The 17559-nt window shown below is 35.6% G+C and overlaps 1 protein-coding gene and 1 non-coding gene across 4 annotated transcripts in view; both read left to right on the forward strand.

Annotated features, from left to right (window-relative positions):
• The window catches only part of RTN4 (reticulon 4), an 81256-nt gene that overhangs the window by 28521 nt on the left and 35176 nt on the right, over nt 1-17559 (forward strand). The window contains exon 1 of one of the 3 annotated variants that reach the window (XM_034953152.3): nt 28-14884. The exons of the other annotated variants lie outside the window; for them this stretch is intronic. Coding sequence (XP_034809043.1) covers nt 14851-14884 — 34 coding nt within the window. The 5' untranslated portion in view covers nt 28-14850. Of the gene's footprint in view, nt 1-27; nt 14885-17559 lie in introns of those variants that run through there. 3 annotated transcript variants of the gene reach the window in all.
• Nucleotides 10460-10563, forward strand: LOC112439039 (U6 spliceosomal RNA). The gene has a single exon (XR_003027336.1). It is a non-coding gene; the product is annotated as a U6 spliceosomal RNA (small nuclear RNA).

The following is a 17559-nucleotide window of genomic DNA, read 5'->3' on the forward strand; positions in this document are numbered from 1 at the left end:
TTTATAGTGTCTCATATGTCACATTGGTAAGAAGTCTTCTCCACTTTTTCAGTTAAAGGTTTTAGTGCTTTTTCTAACTCTCTTGCACTCAGCATTCACCCTTAACTTTTCCACACAGTTACACTTTTATATTGCACTATGGAACTATTAATAGAAAATATTTTTGTTTATAAGAATTGGCTTTAGTACCTATTTCTTTCTTTCTTTCTTTTTTCACTTGTGTTTCTTGATAACATGAAGAGCAAGAGATATTAAAATATTTTCAGATGTGTTTTTGTTATCCCAGAAATTACCATATTTAATTTTTAAAGAACATTTCTATAGTATGTTTTAAATATTTCTATATAATATAGTACTTTTCCAGTGGTAGGTATAAAGTTAGGCATACTGAGTGTAGACATTTTGTTGAAAAGTATAAAATGAGTTATGCTATTATGAATTCTTTTGAAAAGTACCGATTCTCCTTTTTTTCTTTTGACTATCCATTTTCCACATACCTGATTTGCATAAGGTGATTTGCACAAGGTGATTTGCACATGTGCTCTATTAGCATTCTGATTTAGCTGTGTTTTCTCTAAAATAGTGATTATGATAAATTTACTGAATATACTTATGTATTTAAGTGCTGGTGCTTCAGCAGTACAGTCCAGCTCATCACCATTGGAACAGTGGTAGACCAGTTGCTGTAATCTAAGAAAGAGGAGATTATGAACATTCAGGCAGTGGGATGAGCACAGAGACATAGGACTTGGTGTTTGATGAATAGGGACATAAAGGATGAGGGGAAGAGGTAAAGATGACCCCAGGAACCCTGGATTTCATTTCTGGCATGTGCACTTGCATGGGTGGCAGTATGAGAAACTGAGATAGGGAACATGAGAGATTAAAGTAGGTTTAAGAGGGAAGATACAAATTTGGTTTTGGATATGTTGGTATTGATGTACATACCTCTAAGATATCCAGTAAGTTATGGATATTATACACATGAAGCTCTTGAGAGAGATCTTGGCTGTATGTGTCTGTCATGGGCTTAGAGATAGAAATTAAAGCCCCAGATACCAATTAGGAAGAATCAAGAGAAGAGGACTACTTGAAGGTGGAAGAAATGGTCAAAATTATCAAATACTGGAGAAGTCAGTTAAGGATTGCAAGTTGGTCAAAAAGGAGGGAAGGTATTGTCATGACAGCGGCAAATAGTGTGGTGTGCATGAGCATGGCTAGGATTGAGAAGTGAATGAGACTTGAGTAAGTGGTTATTAAATGTTGATTACTCTTAAGAAGTTTGAGTTTTTTATTGGAGAAAAATTAAAATGTTAGCAAGCAGGAAGGAGAGTATGCAGTGGAGGTAGGACTTTTTTTTTTAAGGTGGGAAGGGGAAAATCTGATTACAGGTGCTGGCAGAAAGTCAGAAGGGGATGGGGATGTGCTGCCTAGTTCAGGTGGAAGAATTAGTGTTAGAGAGAAGGAACCATAGAGCTTTGATTGTAGTGAGTGGAAAGGAAAGTATGGGGTATTGATACTGTTAGGGTTTTGTGACTGAAAGTTGAGGGAATTATTTGATGGTTTATGTTTATTCTTTAAAGCAGTATGTTAGTTCATTTGCTGGGAATGAAGTAGATCATGCTTGGGTAGAAGAGATCTGTAATACCTCTGACTAGGGAAACCAAAGGCATTGTATTAGGAGCCTAATCAAGGTTGAAAGGTGGTCTAAATGGTAGGGTGACTTTTCTTTGACTGTGCCAAACAACCTAGGTATGGGTTCAGGGAAGGCAAATGATTGTATTGATTCAAGGATGTGTTTTGGCAGGTGGGCCCTGTGGAAGGACAGTAAGTCAAGAAAGTTGAGGGTGATAGCAGGAGAGTAATTTGAAGTGTTGGACTGTGGCATCTAAGTTGAAGGATGTGAATAGAAAAAGGTAGGAGAGGTAGGAGGAGAGTAGATGGTCAGTGAACTCAAGGCCCAGATTAGGTTTAAGAACCAATAGTAGTAGGAATAAATACATGCCAGAATGATAGGAGATTGTGGTCGAAGTAGAGGAGAGAAAGAATGCATGTGCGGGAGAGCAGGGTGTGTGTGTGTGTGTGTGTGTGTGTGTGTGTGTGTGTGTGTGTTGGATGTTGAATTTAGAATTTCAGAGGAATAGCAGTTCAGGTTGATTATAATGGCCAGTGTTAGGCCATCAGGCAAAGGCCTACTGTGTAGTCAGATTAAGATTGCTAGAGGTGAGGTCAAGTAAACTATGAGGCCATGATACTGTATTGCACTTCTACCTAACATTGAAGTCACCCAGGGTGATGGCAGGACTAGGGGTGGAGAGGAATACTGGGGTAAGAGTCCTTGGTAAAGGGCAGTGAGGTAACTGGCAGGATGGTAGGTAGAAGAAATGAGGAAGGATAGAGAATGACATAGCGGAATAGCCAAGACTTTTGCCCAAGGTCTCTGAAATAAAAGTCTGGAAGCAGCATTGGTGAGCAGAGGGTACTGACCTCCCCACTCCTCCCTTAGGTGTGTAGAATATGAGAGAACGATTTAGCCTTCATTTAGCAAGTTCCACAGGGAAACCAGTATCTTCAAGGAAGAGCCAGGTTTTAGTGAAGGCGAGGTAAAGGCAGGAATGTTCAGTAAAGATGTTGAGGATTAGAGGAGCTGGTTCACAGTGGAATGGGGGTTTCAAACAGCACAGTAAAATGGTTTAGGAGGGAACAGTAGAAAGAAGGGTCTCAGAAGCCCAGAGCAGCGTGGTGATGACTGGGTGAAGAGCAAGGAGTAATCGGTGTAGCAACACCTTTGAAGTCTCCCCTCCTCGCTAGTGCTTCCTCCCAAAACTTAAAGCTAGCAGTCCTCTAGTAGATGGTGGCCCTTAGGAATTTCAGTATTTCAGGAGTCACCTATTTCTTGGATTGTTTTTGTTAAACCTGGGAAATCTATAGCCTAATAGTTCAGAAGTAAGGGAAGAAAAGGGGGCATTGCCTTTGAAAGCTTAATGGGGATGGTGGAAGAAAGTGTAAGCAATGCTTGGGCATTCTCTTTTAGAATATGTTTATCTCCCCTTCTCTGAGAAAATTGTTATTTCCTGCCTTTTTGACTTAACCTTTTTTGATATTAGTTATCATAGCAACTTACTAGGGAATAGAGAATTATTTAGATACACCCAATATATGTATTCTACAAAAGTTGTGGGAAGGAAACCCAGTATTGCTATAATGAAAACAATGTAGGTGACCTGAGGTTTTAGTCTTGGCTATACCACTGACAATCACTTTGTTTCTCTAGATGTCATTTTCCTTTTCTATAAAAGGAAGGGTGGATTAGCTCAAGTCCTTGCAACTTAATAATTTTCTTGACTTGATTATATAACAGGCATCTGTTAAAAGCAGGTAAGTAGTGGCCAGTCACAAGGGCTCACGCCTGTAATCCCAGCTCTCAGAGAGGGAGAGGTGGGAGGATAGCTTGAGCCCAGGAGTTCGAGACCTGCCTGGGCAATATAGTGAGACTCCGTTCTCCACAAAAAAGGGAGAATAAAAAGACCAAAAAAAAAAGTGTGAAAGCAGGTAAGAGTTGCTTTAACATGCTTCTATCAGGCACTATATGAGATTTTTTTTGGGGGGGGGCAGGGAAAAAGATGAAACTAAGACAAAGTTTTGCCCTTTATGCAACTTACAGCCAGCTGGTACAGACACACTGTTGAGGACATAGTTAAACATTGTGATCTATGTTATAGTGAGGATAGGTACTTACCTATGTATCTTCCTGAAAGGGAGGTTCAAGTGTACTGAAGTCAAATGTACCAAAATACAGCAGTGGTCTGATAAAACATAAGGGAAGCTCTCTTCTCAGATGACTTAAAAGTTTTATGCCATCTCTAATTGTGAAATATTTAAGTGTGTTTTTAAAAAAATTCTGGGTCTTATTAATGTATATGCATTTAAACATTTAAACTATTAAATAATAAAATACGAATTTCCTCAGATCATTTATTATCTCATATGTTCTTCTTTTCTTTTTTTGAGACAGGTTCTTGCTGTGTGGCCCAGGCTGAAGTGCAGTGGTAAGATTATGGCTCACTGCAGCCTCGACCTCCCAGGGTCAGGTGGTCCTCAGCCTCCCAAGTAGCTGGGACCAAAGGCTCATGTCACTATGCCTGGCTAATTATTTTTGTAGAGAGGAGGTCTTGCCTTGTCGCCCAGGCTGGTCTCAAACTCCTGCGTTCAAGGATCCTCCCGCCTCTGCCTCCCAAAGTGCTGGGATTACAGGTGTGAGCCTCCAGGACTTTCCTGTTCTTGTTTTCTTAAAATGACATTTTGTAGGCAGAAATCAGTTTTAGTTTTGGGAAGAAAGATTGATTTTGCAAGAGAGATGAATAAGGTATTGTGATGCAGATGGTGCTTTATTAATTTTGGGAAGTAAAGTTTGTCAAGAAACTAATGAATTCTGGTCTTCCTCCCCCCTCCATTTACAAAGAAATTTGTGACAAACTATATTCTTACTATTGGAATGTAAATACTGATTTTTTTTCTCAGTAGTATCAATGAATGTTCTTGGCATTTCCCCAATGAATGTTCTTGGCATTTTTTTTTTTCCAAAAATTGATTGGCTATAGATATGTTAATTAATTTCTGGGTTATCTGTTCTGTTCCATTGGTCTATGTTTCTGTTTTTATGCCAGTACCATGCTGTTTTGGTTACTATAGCTGTGTAGTATATTTTGAAATTTAGTAGTGTGATTCCGCCACCTTTATTTTTGTTCAGGATTGCTTTTGCTTTTTGGAGTCTTGTGGTTCCACACAGATTTTAGGATTTTTTTTTCCTATTCCTGTGAAGAAGGTCATTGGTATTTTATTAGGGATTGCATTGAATCTGTAGACTGCTTTGGATATTACGGCCATTTTTTAACAATGTTAACTCTTATGATTCATGAACATGGAATGTCTTTCTTTGCATTTGTTTGTATCCTCTTCAATTTCTTTCATCATTGTTTTGTAGATTTCCTTGTTAGAAGTCTTTCACCTCCTTGGTTAAACTTATTCTGAGGTATTTTTTTTAAGCTATTGCAAATGGAGTTTCCTACTTGATTTCTTTTTCAGCTAGTTTGTTGTTTGTGTAAAGACATGCGATATTTTTGTTATTGATTTTATATCTTGCAACTTTACAGAATTTACAAGTTTTTGGTAGTCTTTAGGTTTTTCTTTATATAAGATCATGTCATCTGCAAACAGGGACAATTTGACTTCCTCTTTTCTAATTTGGATATCCTTTATTTCTCTCTTGCTCAATTGCTCTGGGTAGGACTTCTCATTTCAGTCTTTATTTGTTATGACATTAGCAGTTTTAAAGAACACAGGGCCTCTCTTCCCCCGACTTTATAATAGAACATTCCTCCTAGTGGATTTGTCCGATGTTTCCTAGTGATTAATTTGAGGCTATGGGTTCATTTATGATACTGTATAGATGATGATGTGTCCCTCTCATAGCACCACTTCTAGAGTTATCTGCTATTCATCAGTCCCTCACTGGTTATGTTAATTTTGACCGTCTGGGCAAGATGGGCTCTGATTTCCTTATATTGTCTTTGTTTCTCCCTTATAGATGATAAGCAGTCTGAGGAGTGACACTTGAACACATGCAGATATCCTGCTCCCTATCAAAATTCGCCCCCCCGATTTAGTAAACCATTGATGATTCTTGCTTGATCCAGTCTTTACCATGAGAGTTGAAAAATGATTTTAACTCCAGTACTCCCCGTACATTTTTCATTTGACCCTCAGCATTCCTGTTTAAGCAGCAGACCTCCATTTCCATTAATGAATTAATTAGCTAATTAATTATCAGTATGGATCCATGAATTTCCATTTTCTTTCCAATGGTTTATGATTCATTACTGAACTTTATTATTTTGGTGGTAAATTATTGCATATTTTGAGGGTTCCTTCAGGTAGGCTCAGGGACATGCAACCTTCTTTCTTTGGGGTTGGGAGGGGAACATTTCTTACTTTCTAGCCTAACAAAATATTGTAGGCCTATTTTATGCTTACCGTGTCCCAGCCCTGGAATCAGCCATTTCTCCAAGGATGCCTGATTCCTTTTAATGTAGAATGAGAGGTCATTTTCATAATAGTGAGGTATTAAAGATCAAGAGCTAGATGCTAGTTGTGGTCATTGCTACTGTGGGGATCTTTCCATTTTAACCCTTTCAGTGGATAAAGCTAGGAAATGCTTATATACATACATACAAATAAACATACACACATACACATACATACTTAAGAAATGAGTTCACACAGATACCTCTAATTCTAATCCGTTCTCACAGGGTTTGTTCTTTCTTTCCTGATTTCATATTTGTCTCTTCTTTTATAGTGAGAACGCTGGTTCCTAAGACCACCAATACATTATTTATATCCAGTCCTTTAATACACCTATAAGAGTTTTAGAATGCTTTTTTCATATCACTATAATAAAAAAAAAACTTGATAAAAGAGTTCTGGATTGTTTGCAAATCCCTACTCCGCAACCCTGCCTAAGATGGAATGTATATAGTCAAATACATTATTCACAGATTACTTGTATTAGTTTGTTCTTTTTTCTTTTCCCTCCGTCCTTCTCCCACTGACTAATGGCTATGATATTCATTTGAAATACAATTAGCTTCATTTGTTTCAGTTCTAGATTTTCTTTCTCCCAGTTTTAGGTTTTTAACTGAGAATTTTAAAGTGTTGAGAAAAGCTGAATTCTTCTCATTTTATCTGGAAAGGGAAGACTATCATTTATGGAACATCTTCTGACCAACAAGCACTCTCACATATTTGTTTCATTTAGGTCTTCACCATAATCTGAAAGAAGGAACCATTTTATAGATGATAAAATCTAAGCCTAAGGATGTTAAGTAACTTTTTAAAGGATACCTGGTAAATTACGTAATAAGCACAATGTTTTTGAGCTTCTGCCGTGTTTCAGACATTGGGCTAACTTCTTATTTGTATTAGTTGTTACCTAGTTTCACAAGAATGAACTGCGATTCCAACTCAGATTTTGTCCATTCGCAGTTATTTCCTGGTTTTGGAATAAGCAGTTATTGTCCTAACTTTAGCAGGCAATCATGGTGCTGCTGCTTTTATCATATATCTGTTGTGTGGAACCATTAGGCAATGTAAGACATTTCTTGACATCTTAAGATGTCAAGAAAGTTGGTTGCCATCTACATTTTCTCACATATGTAGGGATATTGGAACTAGGGTAACATTCTGTTGCTAGTATGTGGAGACTGAAAAACCCTACTTTGGACAACTGCTATCATCTGTTTATGTTGGTAGGCCATTGGTACAGAAAGGTGCTCATGTCTCCTGTCCAAACTGCTGAGATCTTGACTTAATGATAACTTAGTATATGTTTGTTGGTTGCTTGTCACTAATGCGCAGAGAATATTTTTAGTTCGTAATCGAAATATAGATTGTGTCTTGCTGAACTAATTGGAACTATTGGTAAGTGAAGTGTAAACCGACCATACATTGATTATTTGTTCATTATAATTAAACTATGTAATACCCAGGATTCACCAAGTAGTATTACCATGATCACTCACTTTAAAAGGGCTTGTTTGTCTAGGTAAATAATGGGAAATTAGCTTTGCAAACATATATGTTCATGAATAAGAACTTACATATGTTCATGAATAAGAATTGTTTTGGTATTCTTATGACTTAAAATATTTTTCTGAAAAAGTATAGCCTTTGAGTTTTTTTACTGAAGTACCGTAGATACTAAGAGTTGATATTTTGTTTAAAATATATTTTTATTGAGCAAATAATATTTGGAAAATTTTGATGTAAGTTGGACGTTATTATGATAAGTAGTTAATCTTAACTGGAAGGCTATCAGTAGATGTACAATGTAGCGAAATTAGAACCTGACTCTTGTTAATAAAGGAAACGATTATATTTACTTTTTAAAAAGTGACATTGTTAAATTAGTGAGGATTTATTTAGTGCTTACTGTGGGCCCAATACAGATTGAAAATAAATATGTACCATAAAAAAGAGATACCTGCTAAATATAATGTGGTTAAATAACTTAATTTTAGGCATTTTACAGACCTGAGTTCTAATTCTGACCCTTTCACTGATTTAGCTGTATGACCCTTGGCAAACATTTTAATCTACTTGAGCTTCAATATTTTAGTAATAAGGATTTTTTCTAAGGACTTGATAACTATCAGTGAAGTTAGAGCAACAGTTTATGAAGCAGTCTGACATACAATACACGCTCATTGTACAAATTTGAAAAATGTAGAAAAGCATTGAGATGAAAAAAATTATAATCATATTACCCAGACATAATCAATGTTTAATATTTTAGAATATATTATTCTAGTCTACTTTCAATGCACATGTGTTTTGTTTTTGTTTGAGACATAGTCTCGCTCTGTCACTCAGGCTGGAGTAGCAGTGGCGGGATCTCCACTCACTGCAACCTCTGCCTCCTGGGTTCAAGCGATTCTCGTGCCTCAGCCTCCCGAGTAGCTGGGATTACAGGTTTGGGCCACCGTGCCTGGCTAATTTTTGTATTTTTAGTAGAGACAGGGTTTCACCATGTTGACTAAGCTGGTCCGGAATTCCTGACCTTAAGTGATCTGCCCACCTTGGCCTCCCAAAGTGCTGGGATTAAAGGCATGAACCAGCGCACCTGGCCGCATATGTGTATTTTTAAGAATGTAATAGTGTTTTATGAAATTGGAATCATACTCTGTATATTGTTTATAAGCTTTTAAAAACTTTAGTAATGTCTTATATAATGCAAACATTTCCATGTCTTTAAATATTTTGCTGCTGATTTTTTGTACTTAGTGTTCCTTAGTATGGGTATAGTTTACCAGTCACTTTGCTATTGTTGGACCCTTAGATTGTTCCTTTGTTATTGATAAATAATGCTATTAACCTCTTTATATTTAAATATGTCTTACATATCCCTGAATTATTTTCCATAAATCAATTTGAAATAAAAACCTAGGTTAGTGGGTATGAGCATTTATAAGGGTTTCTATAAAAATTGGCCACCAGAAAAGTTGTACTAATTTTTACCCTTTTATCAGAAGAAGAAAACACCCATTTCTCTTTCACCAACAATTCATATTGCTTATTTTTTGATAGATAATATTTTTACATTATACAAAATGCAAAAAGTACAGTGACAGTCACATTTCTTCCTCTCTGTTGTCCAGCTGCCTAGTGCTGTTTACTAGAGTTATCTACTATGACTCGTTCCTTAAATATTCTTCTGGACATTCTGTACTAGGTATTTTTTAAAAGCCCTTTACCAGTTTGATAGGTGCAAGTAGTACTTGCTTTTTTGATCTTTGATTATTAGTGAATGTGAACATGTTGGCAGTTTGTATTTCTTCTGTGATTTTTGCTTGTTCATACTCTTTGCCCATTTTTAAATTTAGGTGTTCATTTTTTTTCCTGATTTTATGAGAGTTCTTTACATATAAAGGATGTAAACTCTTGTGTTATAGTTTTCCCTCAGTTTTCTAAAAGATTTTTAGTTTACATTTCAGTGGACATTTTCAGTTTTCACAAAGGAAAATATATTTTTTATTTACTTATAGTTTTAATTTTACACTTAGTTCTGATCTATTTAAAATTGATTTTGGATTCCGATTAGAGATTATTTTACCCCACGTATTTTTTTGGTGTTAGAGTTGTTTTCCTATTCCCATACTCTGATCTAGCTCCCTAGGGCCAGGCAGCAATCATGTGGAAAAGCCAGAAAGTTAATGTTTGCCAGATTGCCTTCCATGAACTGGGCAATCAACTGTAGACTACGGGTGTTGGTGCCATCTAGTGTTGTAGATGGAAGATCAAGTCTGTGGAATGATCTATAATTGACTGTGTAGAATAAATTCAGTTGGACAGAGAAATTTAGCGAGCTGTGAATATCGTTTTGCACTAACAGATGAGTTTAAAATTTTTATAAACAATTTTGAATATTGACATCTTGTACCAAATCAAACAAATGCTTTAATCATACTACTATAAACATTATGAAATGATCTTAAAGATTTCCCCCAAACCTGGATACTTAAATGAAGACATTAAAGTTTAAGAAGATCTGTTTAGAGCCTAGTGACTATTAATTCTTGAATTCAGAATTTAAAAATGCGTGCTTGAGGCAGGTGCAGTGGCTCACGTCTGTAATCCTAGCACTTTGGGAGGCTAAGGCGGGCAGATCACGAGGTCAGGAGATCCAGACCATCCTGGCCAACATGGTGAATCCTCGTCTCTACTAAAAATACAAAAATTAGCTGGGCTTGGTGGCACGCACCTGTAGTCGCAGCCACTTGGGAGGCTAGGCAGGAGAATCACTTGAACCCGGGAGGTGGAGGTTGCAGTGAGCCAAGATCGTGCCACTGCATTCCAGCCTGGTGACAGAGCGAGACTCTATCTCCAAAAAAAAAAAAAAAATGCTTGCTTCAGCAGCACATACTAAAATTGGAATTATACAGAGAAGATTAGCATAGCCCCTGCACAAGAATGACGCATAGAATTTGTGAAGTGTTTCATATTTTTATATAAAAAATTTTTAAAAATGCTTTGGGTGTTTAAGAATATTTGTATGTTTTAGATTATAATGTAAGAAGTTAGCATATTAGTTTTCATAAATAGTGTCACTTTCAGTTTATGAATTTTGGTATTCATTTTTGGTACCTTATGTTAAATTTTTTATAGACTTTAAAATGCTCGTTGTTTTGCTATTTTAACTTGTACTGTCATTCATTTTCTAGACTAAAATCTTTTTCCAGTTTTTAAGATTTAATTCAGTAATGTTGAAGTGCTGTAATTTAGTCCATAGAGGGCATTATATTACAGCATATGGTAGGGTTTTAAAAATTAACTCCTTTCAGTAATGAAACATGTTAATTTCATACCTTTGTGTAGCTCAGAATAGTTAAATTTTGAAATAAGCTTAAAACTACTGTGTAGCTATAATTGTTTCTTATTTTTTAAAAAACATGCCTATTTTCTGTGGCTGGAAAGTGTAAATTATTTTAGCTCTCAAGAGCAGTGTACATAAGCAGTCTCTAACTTTCAGAGTAGCATTTTCAATCCAAATGATTGCTGCTTTCCCACCCTCTTTCCCTTGCATCTCTAAATGTTGTAAAGAAAAACGAAGCAAAACAAAAACCTGAGTTTTTCCTGGGTGCAGAAGTAGAGGAAAGAAAGAAATGGAAAAGGAAGAATGTCTTAGAATAAGAGCTGGCTGGGGTGTACTTAACACCTTGCATAGTGCTGCCTGTTCTAAAATCTAAAATATAACTTTCTACTGTCTGAAATCTTGCCAGTTAGATACCACCCCCCCACACCCTCCCCCCCCCAAAAAAACCCACCAAAAAACATACACACATTTTCTGAGGTCATAAAAGAGTTTCTTGTTTAGTAGGAATTGATTTATGCATATTTCCTACTTAAGAGGTAAATGCATGAAGGAAACGAGAGTTTGGTTTGAGATGTGAGAAAAGAAACCGTGTAGGTAATTTTACAGCATATTACCCTTTAGAGCTTATCCCTTCCTAAGGTGCAAAGCAAAGACATTATGGATATGTATTTGGGGAAGTTTTCATCTTTGATTTTTTTGTCATGCTTGGGAGAAGGGGATACTGGGGACATGGACATTGAGGAGTGGGAAATTGCCAAATATGAACTTTGAACAGTTTATTTCAAAAGTTCTGTGTAAAGCTGATTTTGAGTTCAGAAAAAGGAGAATACTTTCTCCCTCTTCTCCCCTCCACAAACACACAATATGAAATAGGGCTTAGAATTCATACAACACTTTTATTGGCTTGCAGTATAAATAAAGGAGTTTTCTGTGGCCTCTCCTTTGTGAGCCTTTGCTTTTATGGGAAAAGAGGTTCCTGTCTCAAATAGCCAGAATGCCATTCTGCAAGTTGAGACATATGTGCTGTACTTGAAAATTGTCCTCAAAAGAATTAATTTTTTTAAAAGTTAGGTAGTTGAAGGAAAACAAAATAAATGAAGATAAGTTTTTAACAGATTTATGTCCTTTCTTTATTTGACTTGTTAAGTTGGGGTTCAGTGTGGAATAGGACCTATAAACTATGCAGGTGTACATTTTTCTCAGCTGGAAAATAATAGAACTATACAGCAACGACAATAGTTTGTGTATGAGAGGGGGCAATTCTGTTTAGAAAGATTGGGTTATTGCCTAGAGTTGAATGACTTAATATATGAGCTTTCTTAGATGTGCCTTACTTGTCTTGTTGCTTCTTAGTTTGATTGTTATTTTTAGCATACTGATAAGTAAATAGCGCTTACATAGTGCCTACTTTTTGTCAGGCAATGTCCTAAAGCCTTCTATTTTTAGTAGAGATTATATGATTTTCACAATAAACATAGCCCATCTGGCTTTACATCTTTAACAAATTTGTGTCATATCAGTTTTTCAGATTTAAGCACTTTTTTGCTTAACTTGCCAAACTTAAAACAAGTCTAGTTGAAAAACTTTATAAGAAAGAACTGGGCAAAATGTCAGTTGATTTCCACAAGCTAGTTTTCCTTGTACACTTACAAAGACCATAAAAATTAAAGAAGTAGATGTCACTATGTAGGCTGAAATGTTTACTAAACTTCAGGGCTCCTATTTTGACTTTTTAATCTGTCAGGGGTGCTATTAAGTATGTTTAATGTTTAGATGAGTGGGTATGTTTTATTACACATTCTTGCCTCTCTCAGACTTTTTTCTTTAATTGTTAAGCCAAATCAAGTACCACAGAAGATACAAGTAGTCTTAAGTGCCGAGTAACTTGATCACAGTAAATCTTTTTTCTTCTACTAGTGAAGTAATCTCTGACTTGAAAATAGTGTTTGAGTACTATAGTTGAGTGTTTTATTCTAATGCTAGTTATTTATTGGCTTTCAGTTTTAAGGGACTTGTTATTAGAAAGTCAGTATTTTGTATTTACTAAATAGTTTGAGATTCTGAATGTTGTGTGGAGAGGCCAGACATTTTCAGGCCATGATATGGCTTGATGACCGGGTTCTCAAATATCACATTATGCAGGGGTTCAGTGAATAAAGTTTAAAGTTAAATATTAACTCGAGCTGAGAATACTGGGCTCTTTTAAAAATTACTTTTCTTTATTTATGTTTGGAGTTAGAGAGGCAGATAGGGAAATAAATGTGTCATTGATATTCAGGCCACTTCCTTTTTCCCCTCTCATTTTCCTAATTTTAGTTCTTTCTATGTTTAACTCTTACATGTTTTGTTTTTAGTTTTTGTGGGTACATAATAGGAGTATATATTAATATCAAGCCACTTCTGATATTAAGGATTTTGCAGCCCACAGATAGCAGGTTCCAGAAAATATTATCTCTATTTCATTTTAGCTATACAGTCTTAAGTATGTATTTTTGTACATAGGCTACGTATCTTATAGTATTTTCGCAAATTGCATTTTAAAATATTTTAGCTGATTTGTTAGTGCCTTTTCTGCTTAGGCAGATATAAGTATCAGGTGAATTGATTGTGGAACATAAGTAGAGACACTGCATTGGAATGAAAATCAGTTTTATAAAGTTGAACACAGATTTTAAAAATGCTGTACATAGATTTGTTTTTATATTTTTCAGTAAAATTTTAGGCCAGGTGTGGTGGCTCATACCTGTAATCCCAGCACTTTAGGAGGCTGAGGTGGGAGAATTGCTTGAGCCCAGGAGTTTGTGACCAGCTTGGACAACACAGGGAGACCTCATCTTTAAAAAAAGTGTAAAAATAAAAAATTAACTGTGCATGGTGGCACATGCCTGTGGTGACTGAGATGGGAGGATCGCTTGAGCCTGGGAGGTTGAGGTTGCCATGTGACCAATGATTGCACCACTGCACTCCAGCCTTGGTGACAGAGCGAGACCCTGTGTCAGAAAAAAATATAAAATAAAATTATAGTTTGGTTTTATGTCATTTTCCCATGGCAGATTGTATCATTAGCCCATGAATATATCTCCCCAAGCTAAGAATCTATTAATACTGTCTGTAGAGGTGTCTAATAAATATTCAAAGATTGAGTTGGAGCAGATGATGATTAAGAGTAAGTGTATGTTTGTAACTCTCTGGATTTCCATAATTGTAAAAGAGGAAAAAAGATATTAGGAAGATTAAGTTGCTAAAGTTTTCTGTTCAAATAATATGTTCAATAAACATTAGTAATTTGACTTTTATTTTCTGTTTATCCCTTCATAAGGTGCAAAATGCTGAATGTTTTACGTCTTAATAAACTTAGGAGCAATTAAGGAGACTCATCATTTCACAAGCTTGAAATTTAGGCTATTAATATTTGATCAGTCCATTTTTATCTTATCAGGTAACCATTAATTTTAGAGTTTTAAATGAAACTGAAAACCAGTAGCATAATTCGACCATCTGTTAAAAAAAGAAAGAAAAAAAAACTGCATATGGCTTTAATTGCATTTCAGATACATTCAGTGGTTAGTTCTAAGAACAACCCTTATTTCCTTTCTTTTGGTAGCCTGCCCTCTCCCTGCAAATGCAGCTCCATTTGGTATGAGCAACAAGGCAAATGCCTAAAACAATCAACAGATAGAAGGAAAGCATTAATGCTGGAGTATTAGTAGCCTAGTTACAGATTGCACTGCGTCAGACTGTTCCACACCCAGAAGACGTCAGGTGACTTCAGTCCTGCTGCAGTTGTGCAGCAGAGGAGACTGCAGACTTCGGTTGAGGAAACGGGTATTTCATGTCTCAGGGAGTAGGTTTGTGCAGTTACAGCTTTTCTGTTGGTATGCATAATTAATAATTGGAGCTGCAAAGCAGATCGTGACGAGATGGACGGTCAGAAGAAAAATTGGAAGGACAAGGGTATATCTGCTTTTAAATTTCTTATTCAGTTTCTATATGTGACCACTAACATATTTCTATGAATAAGCTTTGGAATTTAGATATTTTGGATTGAAAGTGAAACCTCTGAAGAGTTGAAGTCTAAAGGATTAAAACGGCTATCTCACGTGTTTTTACATTTGGTTGTATACCAGAAAATGTCATGCTGTTCTGTTTCACTGGCATTCGGTTTAGTCTTTTCAGTCCTGCCGTTTAGGTTCTGTTCTCTAATCTTGTACATTGTAAACAATATAGATCTAACAGATTTCATTTGTTCGTCACTTGGATGTGGTAAATACACATTGCTGTTTTTGTGTTTCACAGTGACATATTTTCTGTGACTATTTTTAAAAACCTTACTTGGTGTAGTTGAAATTCTGTGCAAAGGTTTGTAGGTAGCAAGATATTGTGTTTGCAGTAAGCCTCTTCTTTGAAAATCTGATTTGAACCTTTAAAATTATTACCAACTTTCTTTTAATCAGATTATGTGCATCTTGAAATCATTCAAATTACACAGTAATTTTAAATGCATGTCTATATTTAAGTCACTAACCTTTGTCCTTGTAATAACCAATCAGTGATTTTGATCCCTTTTCCTCCCCCTTGAAAGCCCAGATCCTTTCAAATCTCAGTGGATCATTGTGTACGAATTTAAGCCTGTAAATGGTAAAATGTTGACTAGAATATTTAAAGAATATTTTATTATGTAGATGGTTAAATCTACCTTTTTTTCTTTAAAAGAAGGTGGTAGGCTGTATATCTGACCACTTATAATAAATTACCTTTAAATTATTAGAGCTATTTTTAAGTAGTCCAAATAGACATTCTACATAAGCAATTTTTTTCCTGGCTACATTCAAGTTTTATAATTTAAAAAAATTATTTCCTTCTAGCAGGATTGGCAACAATATTTCTAGAAGTATGTAGAGCTAATTACAGTAACTTTTACAATATCTTTTTAAAAATTTGTTCAATAAAGATGTGGGGAAAAGGTGAATTTAAGATTGAGACCATATTGAGACATTGGTAAGATTTTATGGTTGCAACTTAAAAAATAATAGAAAACAATACAGCTTTGGGTTTTGCCTTTAGGATTTCTTTACATGTGAATTTAAAGAGAAGGATTTTTATTTCTTCATCCTGTTAGCCGTTGACGTTACAGATTGATGAATTGATATATGGTAGCTTTTGCTAAGTGAAAATGATACAAATGATAATAATACAATAAATACAGGCCTTAAAAGTAGGTGAAAAGTCGTACCAGGGCTCATTCTGCAACTATTAAGGTTCTTTATTAATAACTTAAGTCTTAAATCATTAATTAACATCTTAAGTTCTTTATTTGTTGAAGTAATTTAAAGGTATTATGAGACAGGAGAAATTAAGATCCAATGTAGTTCATATTTTTTCCAGAGATTTGTTTGATTATTTTTAGGTACTCAAATGTAAAATTGAATTTACTCCTGAATATCTCTGGGGAGCCTCACTTTGTAAGTGGAATGGCCTAATATTTTTTAGTACCTGTCTGGCTGTTTTGGTCGGTAAGATTAACTTTGCCTGTTTTTCTGATTCAGTGGTTAAATTATATTTTAGTATTTTCTCTATCAGCAGACAATTTTAATATTACAGAGTAATATTTAAGATTACAGAGTAAGGTTTAAGTTGGAAATCACTGAGAAGTTGTAAGCTGTCATGGAATGAGTTTTTCCTCATTAAAAAAAAAAAATAGTTTGACAGCAGAGAAGGAGCCTAATCTAGGGTCTAGGTAAATTTAAAAAATATACTTAGGCGTTTTTCTACTGCATTCTCCCCCTGACCACCAGTACAGCATAGTGACAGATTTGAGAGATGCTCTGATTTCAGTGTTCTTTAAAAGGTGCTGTGTGTGTGTGTGTGTGTGTGTGTGTGTGTGTGTGTGTTTGCTTGCCGATTAACTGGTATTTAAGATACTCGATCTTTCAGGCTGAAAGCATTAATAATTTGCATTCTTTTATATATTCTTCATATTTTCTGTTTAGTAGGATACTTATGACAAATGACATTTACATAGTATTCGATTATTGGGGTTATATGGAAAATTTTGATTAAGGTAGTCAAAAGATTTTTAGGAGCTTAAAATAGGAAGGAATGGGTAGGCCTAGGGATTTGGATGGGGTAGGAGAATGATATAACCACTAAAAAACTGTAGTTGAGACAGTAAATAACTTTCTGGGTAGAACAGAATATTTAGGACAGGAGTTGAAAGATAAGATTGGTGTGGTCAAGGAATGTAGAAAATTTAGATGAACTAGATTAGGTTTCCTCATACTTCTCTGTAGATGAGAATCATCTAGTGCTGCTTAAAAATGCAGATTCCTTGGGTCCTGACCTACCAAATCAGATTTTGTAGGGCCTGGCAATCTGCATATTAAGCATCCTGGTGTAATTCATATTGTTGGGCAAATTCGGGAAACAGTGATCTAGGGTTTAAGCCTTGGTTCTGGTATATTTTGATTTTGGCTAGAATAAGAAACTTACCTTTTTGGTTTTAATTTCCTTGTTTGCATGCTGCCCAGGGTTCCAGTTGAAAGGTTCTCTGGTTTTATGGAAAAGATACCCTGGGCCAGACCGCAGAAGACATTGAGTTTTGGATTTGATTGTAAAAGAAATAAAAAGGA

This window comes from Pan paniscus, chromosome 12 (assembly GCF_029289425.2).
Source record: "Pan paniscus chromosome 12, NHGRI_mPanPan1-v2.0_pri, whole genome shotgun sequence".
Classification (NCBI taxonomy): domain Eukaryota; kingdom Metazoa; phylum Chordata; class Mammalia; order Primates; family Hominidae; genus Pan; species Pan paniscus.